Genomic DNA, 19,697 nt, shown 5'->3' on the forward strand with positions numbered 1-19,697 from the left:
CCCCTCCATTATCGCTTCGCAGCACCTTAATTTTGGTACTTTGTAACTTGAACTTGATTGACCCACATCCGACGTTGTCACGTGACTGCCACCTGCACCAGCTGATTTTCCCTTGAAGGGTTTGCGATAGTTTGACTTGACATTTCGACTTACAGCGAATGCGCCGTTGCCACTACTTACTCCAGGTGTCTGCATATCCAGTAACTTCGTTTTTATTGAATCTGTCGTGATTTTGATCCCCGAGTGCTCTACAGCCATAATCATAGGGGCGTACTTCTCAGGAAGTCCTGCAAGTAGCAACGATCCTATTGTTTATTGTTTGTACGACGCGATGGCACTGTTGAACTGTCGAATCTGAAATAAATAATTAAAAATAGGTATATTATCGTAATAAATAAAAAATTTCTCCCATTCCAATGTTGCTTTGACTTCACAGAAAATAAATCTCTTAAGCTCATTTGACTGTAATCGGCACTATACCAATTGGAAATGTCAAATTTTTTTTAGTTCATTACATCGCACACGAACGAAAATTAGAACACGGAAGTCAATGCTATAACGATAATATTCAAATTAATTAATATGACAGACAGATCTTCATTTGTTGTAGGTTGTAGGTAGTCAATTTGGTTGCATAAAGTTAGGCGTCCTTTAGAAGCCCTTTTATCATGTAAAAGTAGGCAAAAGAAGTTCCTAGAAAATCCCTAGGTTTACTTCTACATGAATATCACTGTATATTATACAGTGAAACTGTTTTACATTAATTTATTGAATGTAGCTGTCACTTATCAAATACTTTTCCTTCACATTGAATTCCTTGTAGCAAAATGAATGATAGCCAAGTTCTGCATTTGTCAAAGAATCAGGCAAAATCACATTTTGATACTTGTGGTATGAAATTTTCGTGATTTCAAGAAGAGTTTACACGCATCCAATATTTCAGGCGTAAACTTAATTATTATTAATATTAAATAATATGGAGGAATTAGAAAACCACATAGCATTGAAAGAAAATGTAGCATTAGTATTTTACTTACTAATATTTCATACAAATTTTGTTATTTTTTTAAATTATTATTATTATTATTATTATTATTATCAAAAACCATCTACTCTGAGGTGTGAAGTGTAAATACAATTTCTATACTGACATTTCGTATACTGATCAGTCCTTATGTCTAATTAAGTGTCTGGTGCGTGCACTGCTGTTGCCCATTGTTCCTTGTTTTGCGTCATGTTTGTAGCTTCTCTCCAGGTAAGTCTTCTTTTCTTCAACATTTCTGCGACTGAGTCATTCCATGTTTTCCTTGGTCGCCCCGGTGCCCTATTTTTCTGAACTCCTGCCTTCCATATCTGTTTCACTGGTCTACTGTCGTTCGTTCTACTCAAATGGCCAAACCATCTAAGTTGTGCTTCTATCCTCTGTATTATGGATTCTACCCCTAGTTCAGTTCTTATATCCTCGTTTCTGACTTTTAGTGCTCGCGGTACACGACGATTTTCATGAGAATGATGCAAGCATACCGCTTTGTACAATTGTTGTATGGACCTTAAAAAATGATTTGATCTGTAGTTCCTGAAATTTCATCCCTTAGGATTAGAATTTCAGGGCGGGGCGGGGATCAAGTTTCAAGTGAAAAATGTATATTTAGCCACCAAAGCCTGTTTGTAATCACCGCCGCCAGATTCTAACCTGTTGAACGCAATGCAATGGTCAGCATTTCCGAACAACCACCGGAAGTCATGATAGACCCCCATTTTTAAAAATGGCCGCCAAAAAGTGAAACTTAATGCTGAGCCCAAATGTTGTAGTGTTGGATATCATTTCAATTGTCAAATACGAATAAACACACCAAATGGCCTTTCGGCCGCGATATAGGGATATATCGAATAGGCAATGGATGGCAAGTTTTATGAAAATAGGATGTGGCTAGGCAAGCTTGAAGTTTTCGAATTAATGATAACAGGTATTTATTCATTTTAATGTAAATTAACTTCGATTTGTGGACATGTGCATGTCGGTGCTAATCATATCGACATATCCTCAATATCTTGGTCAATTTCTGTCTGGTTAGAACATTGCCCTTTGCACTTTCTGCACGCCAAGGTACACGGCAGTTGGTACCGGCGGCAACAGCATCGCTGCCTCTCGCAGCCCGTTGTGCAGCCGCATTTATCCAAAGCTCTGCAATAGGGAATTTAAGATAATTAAAGCGACCTCTACTGTCATTAGCTCAAACGTACCTAAGATATGTAAACAAACAAATGGTTATAGACCGTTTGTATGGTAGGGTGATTTAATTTCGTTTATTTTGCTTTGTTATCGTGTTTAATCTGCTTGTGTTAAAATTTTGAGAAATTTAAGTAATTAATTAACAAGTGTAGTGGGTATGGCGAATACATTTTGCTGTGTACCCGGGTGTAACTCTTTGAAGCGGCGAACCCCTGATATAAGTTTCCACAAATTTCCTAACGTCAACGACACAGTACGAATTCAGACAAAATTGGGCGTTTGGGAAATCGTAAATCGCAGATATATTTGGAAAACTAAACTTCGAATAGGAAAAAACATTAGTGAATTCATGAAAGTTTGTTCATTACATTTTACTGAAAATGATTTCTTTACAAGTAAGTAAATGAAAAAGTGTGAAACTGTTATGATTTTATTTTGTATTTTAGTTCGGCAAAGGAGGAATTTGAAAAAAAATGTTATTCCTACGATGTGTTTACCTAACCCTGTTCATGGTTCAGTACAGGAATTAGCACCATCGAATCGTGGAGTAAGATTATCAATACGAAACCAAATGAAAGAATTAAGGGATATACCGGCAACCGATCCTGTAACTGAAGACAATTGTCATGAAAATATCGACACAGTGCCCACCACTGAGGAACTACAAGCGGCTGATGCATTATTAACATTAATACAAACTGAAAGTCAAAACAGTGAACCAAAAACTTTCAGAGACTTTCAAATTCAAGTCAATACACCATCAAAGTTGACATTGTCCCACTTTATTCAAACTGAAAAAGCTTTAACAAGTTTAACCGGACTGAATAGTTTTATTTTGTTGGATGAAATTTGTGCGTCTATTGCAATCATATATAAAGATGTTCGAATACATAAACTATGTGTCAAGGATCGAGTGTCATTAACATTTACTAAACTAAAATGTGATTTGAGTTATACTATCCTAGGAGTTTTATATGGAATAAGTAGTGTCCTGTGCAGAATTTATTTTATAGAAATGATAAAGTTACTTTCCACCATTTTAAAATCAGTGATCGTATTTCCGTCAAAAATAGAAAATTCACAAAACATGCCAATCTGTTTTGAAAAGTTCCAAGACACTCAAATCGTCTTAGACTGTACTGAGATATTTATTCAGACGCCAAAATGTTTATGTTGCCGAATACGGTTCTATTCACACTATAAAGGTGCACTTACAGTAAAATTTATGACAGGAGTTTCTCCAGCAGGTTTAGTAACTTTTGTTAGTAAAGCATATGGAGGGAGAGCATCGGATAAAATTATTTTTCAAGGAAGTGAATTAATCAAAAAATTAGAAAAAGGTTCTGCAGTTATGGTTGACAAGGGATTTTTAATTGAAGACATTTGCAAAATGTATGAGATTAAGCTGTATCGTCCACCATTTCTTCGAGGTAAAGCACAATTTGACGAAGGAGAAGCAATGTTCACTAAAGAAATAGCATCTGCCAGAGTGCACATTGAACGCACTAATCAACGCCTCAAAATTTTTAAAATTCTAGGAGGGAAACTTCAGTGGAATCTTGTACACTACATTGATGACATTATAATAATTATTTGTGCAATTACTAATTTGTCAGCACCAATTTTAGCAGAGGATAAATTTTTAAAATAATATTTTTATAACAATTTATGTATTACACATTACATGTAACATTTTTTTAAAATACTTTCCTTTAACATTAAACAATAAAGTTTTTGAAAAATCGTAATTATATGGTACATCTAGAATTAACATGCTTTTATCAAAAGAACAATAAATAATAAATTTGCAATTAAATACATTTAGCATCGCCATCCCAAGTTGCACTTGTGCAAAATATTTGTGTTTTTTTTTTAATTCATAAATATTGTCTTCAAGTTGCAAGTATTTTAATTTAGGTACCACACTTCCTATGGTCTCTGTAGCACCTAAAACAAGTCATTTAATTATTTTATCAGGTTGTTCGGAAAGTCATTTCGTTTTTCTTCAACAGAGAACCTAATTGTATTGTTTCACAGCCAACTTTACACTTAAGCCGCATAAACATTAAAATTTTGACAGCTGACATAGTAATGCTTGTATGTTAAAAGTTTTGTTTGATTCTTTGCAATAGTTTTTGTTTGGTGCCCTATCAAAGATGGAAAATCAAAATCAGCATTTTCGACATATTTTACTCTTTTACTATCGAAAAGGTAAAAATGCAGTTCAGGCAAGGCGGAAATTATGCGATGTGTATGGAGAAGATGTACTGACTGAACGACAATGCCAAAATTGGTTTGCAAAATTTCGTTCCGGCAATTTCGATCTTGAAGATGCACCACGTTCTGGAAGACCCGTTGAAGCCGATGGAGACGAAATAAAGGCATTGGTAGATGCAAACCGTCAAATAACCACTCGTGAGATTGCTGAGAGGTTACATTTATCGAATTCGACCGTTCATCATCACGTGAAACGTCTTGGTTTTATTTCAAAACTTAACATATGGGTTCCACATGTTCTTACAGAGCGAAATTTGCTTCGGCGCATTAACGACTGTGATTTGCCTCTCAAAATTATCCATTTTTGAAGCGTATCATTACTGGCGACGAGAAATGGGTTGTTTACAAAAATGTTAAGCGGAAGAGATCATGGAGTAAAAAAGGTGAACCAGCTCAAACCACTGCGAAGGCCGATATTCACCAAAAAAAGGTTATGCTATCTGTTTGGTGGGATTTCAAAGGGATAGTTTTTTTTGAGCTTCTACCGGACAATACCACGATTAATTCTGAAGTGTACTGTGGTCAACTAGACAAATTGAACGATTCACTTAAACAGAAAAGGCCAGAATTGGTCAATAGAAAACGTGTAGTGTTCCACCACGATAATGCGAGACCTCACACAAGTTTGGTAACCCGCCAAAAGCTTTTACAGCTTGAATGGGATGTACTACCACACCCACCATATTCTCCAGATTTGGCACCTTCAGACTACTACTTGTTCCGGTCTCTGCAAAATTTTTTGGACGGGAAGACCTTCACCTCAAATGAAGACGTCAAATTTCACTTGGACCAGTATTTTGCCAGCAAAGACCAGAAGTTTTATGAGCGTAGAATCAATCTCCTGCCCGAAAGATGGCAAAAGGTATTGGACCAAAATGGAGAATATATAATTTAATAAAATGTTTATACACTTTAAAAAATTCGTCATTCATTTTCACCACACAAAACGAAATGACTTTCCGAACAACCCCAATAGATTAATAATAAATTGCAACATACCTGCAAATGGGCATTTAATTTCGATTAATTCTTTTGGATTACCGTCTTGGTCAACAATTATTCCATCAGGTGAATAACCAAGCCAGGAATTAAAGTGAGAAACAACCAATCCACATTCTACAACTTTCAAGCCCGTAGCATCCATAAAAATCTGTCGGGCAACTGGTTCTTGCTCAATGCCATGCTTAGTAAATTTATTCATGAAACTTATTGGATTAAAATAACGATTTGCTTTTTTTTGCCAATCATCTGATTTATACGTATATAGTTCATAAATTCGTGAACCTGTAACCCTAAATTTTCTTTCAATATTCCAAAATTCTTTTGACTGTTTAGTTTTAAGCAATATTTCGTCAATATCTTTCAATAAGTGTTTATCGAACAATTCTTTACAACAAGAACCTATGAAATTTACATGAAAATGATACAATTCCATCATTAAAATTGATTGCGTTGCGTGATTTAAAATGACTACATCATGCTCATCATATGGAGTAAACACTTCTTCATTCTCAAAGGTGGAAAGGTTTGTGCAACGTCGTCCTGCCCTACAAAGTTCATTAACATAATATACATTGTAACATTAAATTGCTCACTTGTGTAATGCCAATGCTGAATTTGGCAATTTAGACACCAAATTATCGTGTATGCCCATTAAAATTGCCTCGTCCAATTTCATACCATCACTTTGCTTTATGCACGGCATTTCTTTAACAGGAATTGCTCTATATTTATCTTGTGTTTTGCCTTTCTGAGCAGACCATGTGCATTTAATATCAGTTTGCGAAACTGCTTCAAGTTTATCGAGGGAAGTCCTACAACAAGGATATCAAAATATCATCTGTTTAACCTGCATAGATTAAATAAAACCTTGAACATTGTAGCAAAACTGCTGAAATATGCTTGCATCGACCACTTTGCCCAGCTTTACAAGAACATGCAAACTTTTCTACAACCCACTTTTCGTCATCATGCACTAAAGTCCCTTCGATTTTATGTGGTGCACTTTGTAAGGCACTCGTTTGTAAACAAAGTGCATACAACGTTAGACGATTTTCCTCCATGTTTGTTACTCCACACAGTATGATGTGTCCTGCATTAAGAACATGTTCCCCTTCATACACCACTCTAGAATTATCTGTCCCTTTTATATACAGTAGATAGTCACATATCGAGAATCTGTTCTCCATAACCTAGAAAGTTAATATTTTACGTCAGGTTAGATTATTGAACTTATGCATTACTTACGCGGAACGGCAGAAGTTGCGCTTGTATCAATTTACTTCAAATAAGCTATTTCGTGATCCACTCGTATATAATTACTTCAAAAAATTCAAAACATACACACTTTATATATACAAAACAGCAAAGATTAGCAAAGTTTACATATCTTGCAGAGCTTTACAATTTGTCCACCGCGGCGCTGCGATCTTATTTTTAATTCCCTATACTCCAGATCTCGAGGTGAAGTGTCCAGAGCGGTTTCCACTGGTCCTTCTCCTTAGTCCAGCCCACGGTGAATAATAAGAGAGGTGGTCCGACAGCCTGCATAGAACGGCGACTTTACTGAAGCACGGCACGTATCCTGGACGTTAGAGTGAGATAGCGGCAAAGGGTCTAGGTAGTTTGGCGCGTAAAGATCGCGGTATAACACTGATGTTGTGACTTTTGTGTTGATTTTATACGTTGCAAATATAATAAAAGTAGACCATTATAATAAAAGTACAAAATGGGTAGATCATGTTGCGTGCCAAAGTGTGATAGTGGTTACGCATCAAATAAACAAAAGGTTTCGTTGTTTAAAATCACAAAAGATCGACTATTACAGTGGAGTACAAAAATTCCAAGGGAAGATCGGGAATTGACTACTAATGATTATGTAGGTATGTGAAAAACATTTTCCGCAAACAGATATCATTCGTGAACTAAAGAATGAAGTTTATACGGTATGTTTGTGTATAATGCTACTTAAATCGCTTTAATCTATTAATGAACACGCAGATTAAACTAGAGAAACCAAAACTGGCGGAAGGAGCAGTTCCTTGTTTATTCCCTAATTGCCCTAAATACCTTTCTAAAATTCCGCACAAACGTAGAATAATAGAAAAACATGAGATCCTTCCTAAAAAACGACAGAAACCAAATGAAAGTCACCTTAATGAAAACAGGGATTTATTATCACATTGTAATCTTAACTGTAAGTATATGTCCCAAAAATTCAAACGCATCCACCTACACGTTTTTTTAAATTTTAGCTACAATTGCATCGACTTCAGATGACAATTTATTTAATCAACTACGACGTAATATTAATTTAATTTCGCTTCCTTCAGCTTCGTGGAAACTGCATATAACTGAGGCACAAGACGCTATTGCGATATTTGAATTAAAAGTTTTGGATTGTAATGTAGTTATGAAGAAAAAAATTATTATTTTCGAAAAAGGAATCTATTGTTACATTTATGACCATTCAGTAGATACGAGTGTATTTGAGAAAACTCCTACATGCATAAGCGAATTCCAAGATTGTTTGAATAAATTCGCGTCAATGATAATTTGTCCTGGAGGTGCTAGCACTCTTCAATTTCCAAACTTTATAAACCGATGTTACGTTACGGACATTTTTAATGAAACATGGCGACATTACAAGTGTTGCTGGGTTGTTCCTGACGATATTAGTAGATGTAATTATTGTAAAAACTCAAGTCAGGCAATCCGAGCTTACAAACGTAGAATGAAGACGACAAAAATTTGCTCAAAATATAAATTACTCAAAAATGTGAAGCAATGCCTTAGAAGGGCGAGGATGAGACATCGAAAGATAGCAAAAGAATTACAAGAAACAAAGCAGAAACTTGAGACAATTCAGGAAGCAGATGTGTTAGAAAAAATATCGCATCTTCCGAACATGCCTTCTTCTCAAAAATTATTAATAAAAGCATGTATTCAAACGTGTAAATATAATAGAAAAACTTCTAGACGTTACATATCCGATTGGTTACTGCTATGTTTACTTTTGCACATAAAAAATTCTGCCTCGTACAAATTTCTTAGAACTAATGATATTTTGCCCTTGCCTGCTGTCTCGACCATTAGAAAATATCTTTCAAGGGTAAAAATAAAATGCGGTATAGATGATGAATTTTTTAATGCTTTCAAAGCAAAAATGAGCGAGAAAAATGATTTTCAAAGGCACGGGATTTTGATTTTTGACGAGATGACAGTTCGGCAATCCATAAAATTGAATGTTACAAACATGAAATTGATCGGGATCCAAGATTTTGGTGAAGGTAATGAGAAAACCGTTAAAACGTCTGACAAACAAGCAGATCATGCTCTTGTATTTATGTGGTCATCTTTGGCGGATAAATTTGACCAACCTGTCGCAGTCTATGCTGCCAAAGGGCCTACAAATGGTCTCTGTTTAATTAAATTAATATTAGAAATAATTAAGAGAATCGAAGCCGTAAATGTCAGAGTGCATGGTCTTGTTTGCGACGGAGCCACAACGAACAGGAAAATGTGGACTGAATTTGGTGTTAAGGCGGATAGGGACAGGCCATTCAAAATTTAAGCTGCGCCTACGCAAATAATTATATAGGCAACCAATCGTGCATTTCGACAAGTTTCACCAGGCATAAGTTACCTGCAAATGACCTCATCTTCCTACAATAAAACCAGATTCCAGACCCTCATTAGCGGCTATTCAACAAAAGTAACTGATTTATGGAATTTCAACTTTCTCCTGATGTTTTACAGTTTTACTAATACTGGAAACCTTTGAATATAGAATAGGAAATCAAAGCTGAAAGCTCTACATACCTATATAAAAATATTACTAATGTATTACTTTCTAAGATTTCCTACTTACTTCCTATATAGGGATTTACAATAATGACTTTTTGAGAACTTGGGTAATGAAGGGAACAATTTCCGAAACAAGAACAACTGGTCTTCAATTTTTGTGGTTCATAGCACAAATTTATTTAAACAATTATTACATCCGATCAAACTACGGCCCCATAGATTTCTAAATTTATATGATAACGATTTTCACAGGTGCGCGGATGTAAGAATAGTACTTTTCTTCAATTAGATGAACAGTTTTCGATATTTCGCATGGCTTCCGCAATGTAGCCCGGTATTTGCTGCGTTTTCAACCTTCCCCCATTTATCAAATTATATATCTGAATTCTGATCTAATTTACAACAAAATAAATGACTCATTTTTCATTACAAAAAATGTTTTAATAGATTTTCGGAAATTTTCCAATTCCAACACGACATTCGCCTGATGCTTTACGAAAATAGTTTATTTGGCTAGCCGTCAAACCTGCAGTGGAATTATCAAAAGCATAGGTAGATTAAAAAATTATCAAAGTCCTCGTGTGGGATCGAAGGAAGATCAGCGCATTTTTGTGTGGTAGATCAGTATTGTATTAGCCACCATCAAGAAGATCTTGTCGCAAGCTAACACAATCCCTTTGTCGGTACCCACAATTCGCATTTAGATGAATTTTGCTAAAAACTCTCCACAAAATACCTAGTTCTCAATTTTTGGGGCACTTTTCATAGCTCTATTAGCCACACGAGAAAGAGAGATCGCGATTCGAGCTTTCAGAAACAAAATTCGAGGAAGATACATTTTGGGCACCCTAAGTCAACTACCCCTCGAAGACGTGCGCCTTGTAAAATGAGGTTAATTTTGTACCCAGGAAAAAAACAAATTTTCGCCACGCAGTTGTTCTGTCCGTTTACAAGATCTTTCCAACGGCACCATTTTGAAAACAATCTGAAATGTGGTGGCCCCCGCCAAGATCTTACTGATGGTGGAGTAAAACTTCAAACGCAAATTGGGGATGCACGTGACGTCGGACGCGAGTACCGACGAAGGGAATGTGGTATTTTCGACAAGATCTCACACGGGGACTTTGACAATTTTTTACTAACGACATGCTGAAATAAAAAATTATCACTTGTAATAGTAGTGCTTGCTATTTCCGGAAACTTTTCGAGCTCACAAATATTTGAACTTTTGCAAAATATTCGTGAGCAAGAAAAAAATTCTATTCAATCACTGTGGTATTCGGTAAGAAAATTTCACACCATAGTGACCCTCAACGAAAAAGTGACGTTCAAAACATTATTACCTTTTTACGTCAAAAAATTGACGATAAATTCCTTGGTTGCCATGGAAATGTGACACGAAATCCGCATTTCATTGGTCGACAAAATTGCTGGTTGAAATTTTCTTTGAGATTTGTCACCTAAAGTATGTAAGACACAAGATTATCAATTTTTGTATGAACAGTTTTTTAACAGAGCTGCTAGACTCAAGAAGGTGCCGACAACAAACAATTCGTTATGTTTATAGGTACATCGTCCAAATTGTACATAATTTTTATGTAATCGATATTATTAAATTGCTTTTTGATAAGTAGGTAACAATACACCTACATCAAATGTATGAAAAAAATGTATGAAACGGGTCTAAAAAATTAAAACGTTGTTACTCCTGAATATTACATTTATTGATGTACAATATTTTTTTAATTATCGGTCAATTATCGTTGGTACTAATAGACGAATAAATGGAAGGCATTGAGATTCTTTTGTTACTGGTCTAATAGGGTCATAAACCATTGTATATAAGTATAATGGTCATTAGGTTTTAATATTTTACAGGTAAAAGTGCTACCTGAGTTGCCTATCGTCATTGTATGGAAGGTATTGCATTTCTTCCGTCGCTATATTTTATATAAACTTTTGAATAAAAATTACGTTTTATTTCATAATTTGAAGCAGTTCGTAATATATTTTTTTAATCCACTTAGTTACTAAATAAATTGTGCGGATTTACTTTTTAAATATTTTTTTTACTAAGGCCAGTATTCGCGTTCTTAGTAAATTCAAGATTATCATTTATACACGACTTAAATAATTTTATCAAAAAAATAAATCGCTACATTTAATGACTTTCTATATCTCTATCAATTTCCGATAAGACCTCTAGTTAGAATTAATATTTGGGCTTCAAAAATTACTCAAAAGTTTCGACTTTTATTGCAAATTTCAGTGACTATTGTGTGTTGCCTATCCTCTATCCCTAGCCCCCTTAATGGCAAAATGAATTACACAGTGAACAAAATCATTCATCCTGTTGACGAATCTCGACATTTGCATTTCTTTTCTGATGTACCGCATTTGGTTAAATGTTTGAGAAACAGATTCCTAAAATCCCGAGTTCTGATTGTAAGTGTGCCTATACAAATTTTAATATTTTATCTTATATCAATAATAATACTGTAGACGCCTGATGGTACTGCTGATTGGGGACATTATGAAACGTTAGTTGCGTTGGATATGAATTTACCCCATAATCTACGGGTATGCCCGAAATTGACCACCATGCACACTCGACCTAATAATTTTATGAAAATGCGAGTTAAAATAGCTACACAAGTAAGCATTTTTATATGTCCAGAGAATTAAACAGTATCGACAAAATGTTTTAGATTTTTAGCAACTCTACAGTAGCCGGAATACAGCATTATAAGAAAACCAGTAAATTATTAGAAAACGCTAATGGAACTATTTTGTTCACAAAAAGATTTAACGATCTTTTTGATACTATGAACAGGAGACGCTCTTATGAAGGTATTCGGTTGGGGAGTGCAGATTTTCAGGTATTACAAGATGACTATTATTATTATTATTATTATTATCCGTCACTTTGAAGGTATTACAAGACAATTTAAATTTCTTGAATTTTTGGGAAGGAATGCTTCTGGATGGCGCTATTACAGAAACTCAGTTCTTAACTAGATCTACCGGTGAAGGCTTTAGGGTTTCAATCTTATCAACCATAGATTTGAGCAACTATTTATTGTCTCAGTGCAACTTTAAATACGTACTCACTAGTAAACTTAATCAGGATCCACTAGAGGTACTTATGATATGCATGTTTCTTTTTGATCTTTAAAGGACTAGAATATATTTTTATTTTTTCCTTGCCAATTTTCGGTGTACCTTGGAGTATATGCAGATTTACGATATTAATTTCATACCAAATAAATTACTAATTTGTCATCACAGTGAATAATAATATTCACCGTCCTTATCACTTTCATATCGTAGAAAAGAGTACACTACTCTAGGGTCACCGTGGCTAGGGTGTAGCCTCAGATGCATGTAGTTTTTTACATTTCTGTTTTGTTAGCACGGATTATTCTCCTTGGCTTGTAGAAAACCTTTGGGCATGTTAAAATGTTATCTAATGCATGTCGTAATTCAATTGTAAATGCTCACGCTTCGTAATTCATCTTTTATACATTTTCAGAGATTCTTTGGATTGATAAGACAAGCTGGATGTTCAAATGACCATCCAACCTTCACAGATTTTCTGCAACTCTACCGGATGCTTTCAGTTTACAAGTTGCTTAAACCACCAAAATTTGGGAACTGTACAGTTCCAGAGGACGACGCAAAGAATTCGACACACATTTTATCATTCGATGATTTTAAATACATATTTTGTGAGTCCGAACGTGACAGTCGCGCAGCACACATTAAAAAAATTCAATCCAAACTTGAAATGTCATCACTGAATTATGAAGATTGGGAAGAGCTTATGTTCGATAATTTATATCCAGAGTCGAAGGAACACACGACCAGTGATATTTAGTGTTGCCGCGAGACGAGACGAGACGAGACTTTCGAAAGTCTCGTCTCGTCTCGTTACCTCGAGACGAGACCAAGTCTGAGTCTCGTCTCGTCCTGGTTCAGTCTCGTCTCGTCTCGTCTAATCTCGTTTGGTCTCGCCTGGTCTCGAGACACTATCCAAATATAGTGTATGTAGGTAGAGCAATGAGCATATAGCATATAAAAGACCACGAACTACGAAGGCATGACAAGTAAATAATAGGAGGAATAACACAAAATGAGTTTTCTGTCAGCCTTTTTCTGGCCGGAATGTTATTAAAAATAGGCACTTCCGGTGAATTTTTTTCCGCAAATTAAACCGAAAACCAAACCACCTGAAATTGATAACCGTAGGTTGAGGGCGATGGGTTTTAAGGAAAAATTCTTTTCTACCGAGTTTTATCCAGCCGGAAATAGCGGCAGAAGCGGATTAATTGAACTGTTTTTTTGTGAATTGCTATACTCATAACACAACAACTGGAAAATTCACATGCATATAAATTGAAAGTCACCTTTTCAGGAAATGTTGGTCTGCCTGCAGTTTTCCGGCCGGAAGTTAATTCTGCCAGCCCCTTAAATATCGCCGCGCGCTGCCGATTTTCGCGGCAGGCGCCGGCGGGCGATTCAAAAGTTGCCTAGTGACTGGTGACGTTTTGTGAACAATGTGCCAAAAATGTCATAAACTTTGTTATCATGATTGTCGCTAGGCAACGTTTGAATGAAGATGGCCTCCGTGTCCGTGGGCACAATTAAACAAGATATGTACGAAGAATCGCATACGATTTTCAGGGAATTTTTTGACAGCTCGTAATCGGAAACACGACTTCTAATCCGCAGTGATCCTTGAACTCGTAGAAATCGATTCGCAAAAGTTTATCTTTTTTTGTTCTCGATTTAGACTATTCGCTAAAACAGTACAAATAAATACAAACAAATTCGAGACCAAACGAGAGTCTCGACGAGACTCATGCTTAGTCTCGTCTCGTCGAGACGAGACTGAACCTCGGTCTCGTCTCGAAAATTCGAGACGAGACGAGACGAGACGAGACTGAGTCTCGTCTCGGCGGCATCACTAGTGATATTGAACATACTATCCAATGCATTCTTTATTTTCTCGCAGGTTTCATTTGTAAGAAAATATATAAAACATCACAGTGCAATCTTTGCAAAGAACATTTGTATAACAAAGAACCTAAGAAGTTTTTACCAGCAAGTGAATTGACAATTCTAAAATCTAGAGGTGGTTTAAATCATCCAAATTTATTCATATTTAGCACGCTAAGTCAAGTAGAATTGGTGCTTATGCGTCATGTTAGATCAGTTAATGTTTTTGAAGATACTTTGGACGATTTCTTTTCTTCCCAACAGAATACGATTTCCGCTTTCCCCTGTACGACTCATTCAAGTGATGTAATGGCACAAAGCGTGTTTTTTATATTGCAATGCGAGTTAAACAATTTTATAATCAAGAGTGTTCAAGAGTTGCCAAAATTTCGTCAAACAAGAAGAAAGAAGCCAAATTACAAATTGTGTAAACCTTTGTAAACGTGCATATTTCACACTTTAATTAGTTATAGTAAATGAATAAATACAAAATAATAAAGTATTATCTGTTTTAACAATGTTTTAGCGATTGGTACTATTAAAACCGCATATACTCATGTCCTATTTTTACCCGTTTGCTTACGGGGAGTAACGCTCACCTTGTAGTGCATTTATACCCCGTATACAGAAAATGAACCCTACGACGCGCTCTCTCTCTCTTACATCTTAGCGATACAACATTGGCACACTACGGAGCGCGCGGTCGGGCCACCTCTCTTATTATTCACCGTGGTCCAGCCTCACGTTGCTGGTGTTGGTGGACTTTCGGGTGTCAATTCTGCAGCCCTGCCCCAGATGTAGCCTGCCTGGTACGCAGACCGTTTGACGTGTTGAACCAGGGGGTACCACGAGTTGGAGGGGATAGCGCCTACGTGCTTATGCTGTGTAGCAAAAAGGTGTTTCCGCGCCTGATCAACACTAGTACATGAGCCATCCCGCACACCGTATCAGAAGAGACAAATGAGACTGTTGATAGGCCGGATCGAAGCCTTTCTGTATCATAGGTAATGTTTAGCGTACCTACTACCTACATAAATTTCTATCTTCAAAAGATTATTTTATTTTTAGTGTCAAATAAGAAGCTCTTGGAATTTTATATGTGCGAGAACAGAATAAACAGATTTGAAAACATTGCAAAACTCTAAACTGCCATTTGAAGTTTTAAATGAAACCCCTCTTTACCACTCAAATCAGAAGAGGATTTATTTACATTAGAAAGTTATCTAGCAGTCGAGAATAATTCTACAGCATTGGTAATACTGTGTGCAAAGGGTAACTCGTGGATAGACCTGTACTCAAAAACTATTTTTTCTACGAAAGTGATGAAAGTCTTGTTTTCTGAGAAAAAAGTAGCCTTTGAAAGTAGGGTTTTGTCCGCACTAGTGTGGAAAAATTTTTCCACACTTATTTTCCACACTCTTAAGTAAAAACAAAGATACCTTTTTTTTATTTTAATGCCACAATTTACAATTACAGCTACTTCTGGCTAGTAATATTTACATTAATGGTAAATGATGAACAGTTACTTATATTAACACCTGGAAGTAACGAATTTGACACAGAGCATTTAGAAGTTATTAATGTAGATGTGGACGCTGTCGAAGATGTGCAAGGATCATCTGGATGACATGTCGAAGGTGTGCAAGGATCATTTGATTGACAAGCATTACCAATTATTTTGTTACATACTTCTAATTTGCCTTGAAGAGAACCATCTACGTATCCTTCCGCTACCGTCGACGACCGCCAGCCCCCATGACGTTTAAGACTCAAAAGGTCTGCTCCAGCATTAGCAAGTAGCGTTGCGGAGGTACGCCGAAAACAATGACTCGTAAAACTAGAAGCATTTGGCAATTTCAGGTAACTCGCAATTTTCTTAGGAATTGCTCCAAATGTATTAATACCCACAGGTTGTACGGTACATTTTCCCATTTTATAATTTAAAAAAAGTCGCGAAGTTTGAGCATTTTGAGGACGAAGCGCTTTATATTTCTGGTACAAGTGTATCCAATTCTCTTTTCCCTCCGTAACAGAAAAAGTTCTTGGAACATGCGTTTTGGAGTCTGGAATCGTTACGAGTAAAAACGTATCTTCGCCTTGGATATCGTTCACCGTCATTTTCGTCAACTCCTCTCGACGACAAGCCCCAGCAACTCCTAATATTAGAGCAACCTACAAATAAATTTCATTATTTGTGTGACATATAACAAATGTATAGACATGAAAAAATAGTAGGTAAGTATAGGTGCTTACTTTCATCATTAAAAATGTTTCATCGGGTGCTTCCTCTAAAAACGTACTGATTTGTTGCCTCGTAAAAGTCAGCGATTTTTTCGGCTTGTGACCAACAGATTTACGTTTCAAAAACGATTGTAACTTGGCATACTTGGAAATGTCGACGTTGTCTTGCAAAATCAACATACTTTTCAACATGGAATACATTGACCACAGTGTCGATGATTTCAATTTTCCAGATTTTTCGACAAAATAGGCAAGCAACACGGTTTCTGTATACCGCTTGACTTGTTTCATTTTACACCAATTAAAAAACCTCTCTCGTTCTTTTTCGTACCGATTTCTCGATTTTTCAGGCAAAAGCTCAGGCATAATTGATTCCGCCATTGCAGCAACCTCAGGCGGAGTGCACATAACTTCATCGCCGCTCTCACTTTCTTCATGAACACTCATTTTCAGCTTTTAAATTCTTGTTTTACTGAAGAAATTGCTTCGTACAAAACTACATGCAAAATTACTAACCGGCTTTTTTATAAACAACTCGTTGGTAACTAAGACAACGTAGCGGCGTCACGAAGACTTGATTTTATATTTTTACAGATAAACACGAGAATCGTACTACGACTTGATTTATACAGAAATTGTTGTTTTAACATTTTGATATAAAATTTTTCTCTAAATCTTTAAATTCGAGAACTTTCGTAGAAAAAATAGTATGTAATACACTTGCGGAAAGGATTATTGAAAAACTTGTATGATTGGAGCACGAGCGTTAGCGACTTTCATACGCGTTTTTCAATAAAATTCCGCACTTGTATTACAATATACTATTTTAGATATCCTACCTGTCACAATTGGGGGGAAAGGACGTAGTGGCCATAACTAACATTATCCTGAAATGCTTGTTGAGCAATGAATTGGCTTGTCTGTATAATTTTTGCGGGACACGAAAGAATAATAAAGCTTTTTCGGAACTTCGTTTGAAAACTGCTATCGTCAGTAAGTATCTACATCCTACTATTGTGGCCCCGTAGTTTGTTTGAGTTGCCAAGGTGGAAGTGTACTGAATTACGAACTTTCATGCTTTATTTAGGTCCACTAGTGCTCAAAAATTGTTTAGACATAGCGGTTTATGAACACTTTTTCCTCCATATTGGAATTACTATACTGATATCTGAAAAACACTTGGCTGAGTTTGGTGCTGAACAAGCTGGTCAACTGCTAAATCTGTTGGTTAACCATAGTTCTAATATTTACAGTAAGACTTTTCTTATCTACAATATTCATATTTTGTGTCATCTGCACCATGATGTTAATTTACGGACCACTTGATAATTTTTCATTGTTTGAAAATTATTTGGGATCATTAAAACGATTAGTAAAGTCAACCGTTAACCCTTTACAGGAAGTATTCAATCGTGTTCAAGCAGCAATGAATTTTTCAAATCGTTGCGATACTTCTGCCAATTATGATAATATTGATAATTTTGAAACAAAATTGGACCACAATGATGGGCCTGTAATAAGAAATGATTAGAATTTTCAAGACGTCAGACAGTATAAAAAATTACTTTTAAGAGGCATTACCTTGTCAGTTTGTTCGTATTCGAAAGCAGATTGTTACTGTATGGTACAAGATGTAATCAAGATTTATAATATCATCATTAATTCTGTTAACAAAGTGTGGATAATTGGTAAGGATTTCCGTTCTTATAAGGTAGCATTTCAATACCCGCCCATTTTAGAGGATGCATCCTACGGAAAATGAGGTTCAAGATATATTAATGCTCCCCAAGAAAATCAAACAAAGGCGAGAAGCATTAATATCTCTTAGAAAAGATACAAATCTATTCATCATTGGAAGTACACGCCCTTACCGAACTGGGAAGCAGGAATCTGAACACCCACAATATTATCCCTGCTTTTTATGTAAAGGCATATTTTTGAAACGATACCTTAAAAGGCATGCCAAAATAACTTATAACAACTTATATATAAACTTATATAACAAAATAATTGAAGTCGGTACGAAATGCCGATAGTAATACTAGAAGAGACCATGTGTCGCCATCACAAACTGTAGTGGCTTGCGCAAGTGACCCTACAAACACGTTGTCAACATTAAGGGTCAAAAATCAGGTTAATTATTTTCGTTTTATTTATTTTATATATATATATATATATATATATATATATATATATATATATATATATAAAATTAGAACATGGTGCAGATGATCATAGGGTAGTGCCAGTCAATTGAATGAATTATTTAATAATAAGCTACCCATTACCAACGAAGAAATGCTCCATCAATTTGAAGAATGCCTGAAAAACGAACCTAATACAGTAACATCTTATGTATGTAGTATGTATTGTGATTCACTTTGTTACAAATGTTCGTTCAATTGTAGGTAACTTTTATAAAAAAATTGCGCGGTTCCACTTATCAATAATTTGTAAATCGCTCATTAAAAAATGCAATATCTTACGTATTTGGGACAAGATGTAGTTGGTTGGGGTTGAGAAATAACCACCAAATTAGTGAAAATGTCACAGCCCAGCGGCGTCATATATTTTCCATTATTACGAGATACGACGTCGTAATATGACGTTAAGTGTACTTAAAAATAAATGAATTGAAGACGTCATTGTAACGTTACAAATAACAGTAAAATTTTGGGCAGGTATATAAAATAAAAAGGTTTCTTTAAATAACATTTACTTACATCTGATGTAATTATTTTCATTGTTTTGTTGGCTCGAATAGATTTTGTTTTGTTTTTTTTTAATTCATCACAGCCTACTTGATTAAAATATAAAAACCGTTGATATAACTGGTATCTTATTTTCAATCTTATGTTATGATGACTCGTTGAAAAGAGAATTAAAAAATCTATAAAGTAATCTAAAAATCCAATATGGCGCCCATTTAACTTTAGGAAGTTGGTAAATGTTCCTCAAAAGTGGCCATCTTAAATTTTTTTTTTGACATCAATTCTAAATTAAGCGTATCAAAGACAGTCACTTTTATATAAAACTTTTTTTTATATCTCTTATACTTTCGATGATATAAGACATTCAAGGAAATGACAATTTTAGTTTTTTTTTAATTTACATTTTGAATTTCCAAAAAGAAATTTTAAAT

At 35.4% G+C, this 19,697-nt stretch overlaps 3 protein-coding genes across 3 annotated transcripts; 1 reads left to right on the plus strand and 2 right to left on the minus strand.

Moving 5' to 3' along the window:
* Positions 1-2,197: 2,197 nt before the first annotated feature.
* On the plus strand, positions 2,198-3,911 carry LOC116181933. Its single transcript, XM_031502388.1, has 2 exons — positions 2,198-2,628; positions 2,680-3,911. The coding sequence occupies exons 1-2, from the start codon at positions 2,391-2,393 to the stop codon at positions 3,882-3,884; spliced, it is 1,443 nt and encodes a 480-aa protein (XP_031358248.1). The 5' UTR covers positions 2,198-2,390; the 3' UTR covers positions 3,885-3,911.
* LOC116181934 lies at positions 3,899-6,562 on the minus strand. The gene is made up of 4 exons (XM_031502389.1): positions 6,380-6,562; positions 6,106-6,324; positions 5,510-6,057; positions 3,899-4,180 (listed from the first exon to the last, which is right to left on the minus strand). Exons 2-4 carry the CDS (start codon positions 6,213-6,215, stop codon positions 3,900-3,902), a joined length of 939 nt encoding a protein of 312 aa, XP_031358249.1. The 5' UTR covers positions 6,216-6,324; positions 6,380-6,562; the 3' UTR covers position 3,899.
* Positions 6,563-15,054: 8,492 nt separating this feature from the next.
* LOC116181935 lies at positions 15,055-17,261 on the minus strand. The gene is made up of 3 exons (XM_031502391.1): positions 16,568-17,261; positions 16,004-16,486; positions 15,055-15,195 (listed from the first exon to the last, which is right to left on the minus strand). The coding sequence occupies exons 1-3, from the start codon at positions 17,000-17,002 to the stop codon at positions 15,055-15,057; spliced, it is 1,059 nt and encodes a 352-aa protein (XP_031358251.1). The 5' UTR covers positions 17,003-17,261.
* Positions 17,262-19,697: the final 2,436 nt, after the last annotated feature.

Source organism: Photinus pyralis, unplaced genomic scaffold, assembly GCF_008802855.1.
Source record: "Photinus pyralis isolate 1611_PpyrPB1 unplaced genomic scaffold, Ppyr1.3 Ppyr1.4_unclustered_Scaffold2915, whole genome shotgun sequence".
Taxonomy (NCBI): domain Eukaryota; kingdom Metazoa; phylum Arthropoda; class Insecta; order Coleoptera; family Lampyridae; genus Photinus; species Photinus pyralis.

Bases quoted from the DNA above. Each gene is read 5' to 3' on its own strand.
- LOC116181933 (XM_031502388.1), top strand. From the start codon at position 2,391: ATGGCGAATACATTTTGCTGTGTACCCGGGTGTAACTCTTTGAAGCGG. The intron at 2,629-2,679 runs GTAAGTAAATGA...TTTGTATTTTAG, and splicing joins TGAAAATGATTTCTTTACAA to TTCGGCAAAGGAGGAATTTG.
- LOC116181934 (XM_031502389.1), bottom strand. From the start codon at position 6,215: ATGCCGTGCATAAAGCAAAGTGATGGTATGAAATTGGACGAGGCAATT. The intron at 6,058-6,105 runs GTGAGCAATTTA...TGAACTTTGTAG, and splicing joins TCAGCATTGGCATTACACAA to GGCAGGACGACGTTGCACAA. The intron at 4,181-5,509 runs GTATGTTGCAAT...GACTTGTTTTAG, and splicing joins AATTAAATGCCCATTTGCAG to GTGCTACAGAGACCATAGGA.
- LOC116181935 (XM_031502391.1), bottom strand. From the start codon at position 17,002: ATGAGTGTTCATGAAGAAAGTGAGAGCGGCGATGAAGTTATGTGCACT. The intron at 16,487-16,567 runs GTAAGCACCTAT...ATTTATTTGTAG, and splicing joins AAACATTTTTAATGATGAAA to GTTGCTCTAATATTAGGAGT. The intron at 15,196-16,003 runs GTATGTAACAAA...TTTGCTACACAG, and splicing joins CTCTTCAAGGCAAATTAGAA to CATAAGCACGTAGGCGCTAT.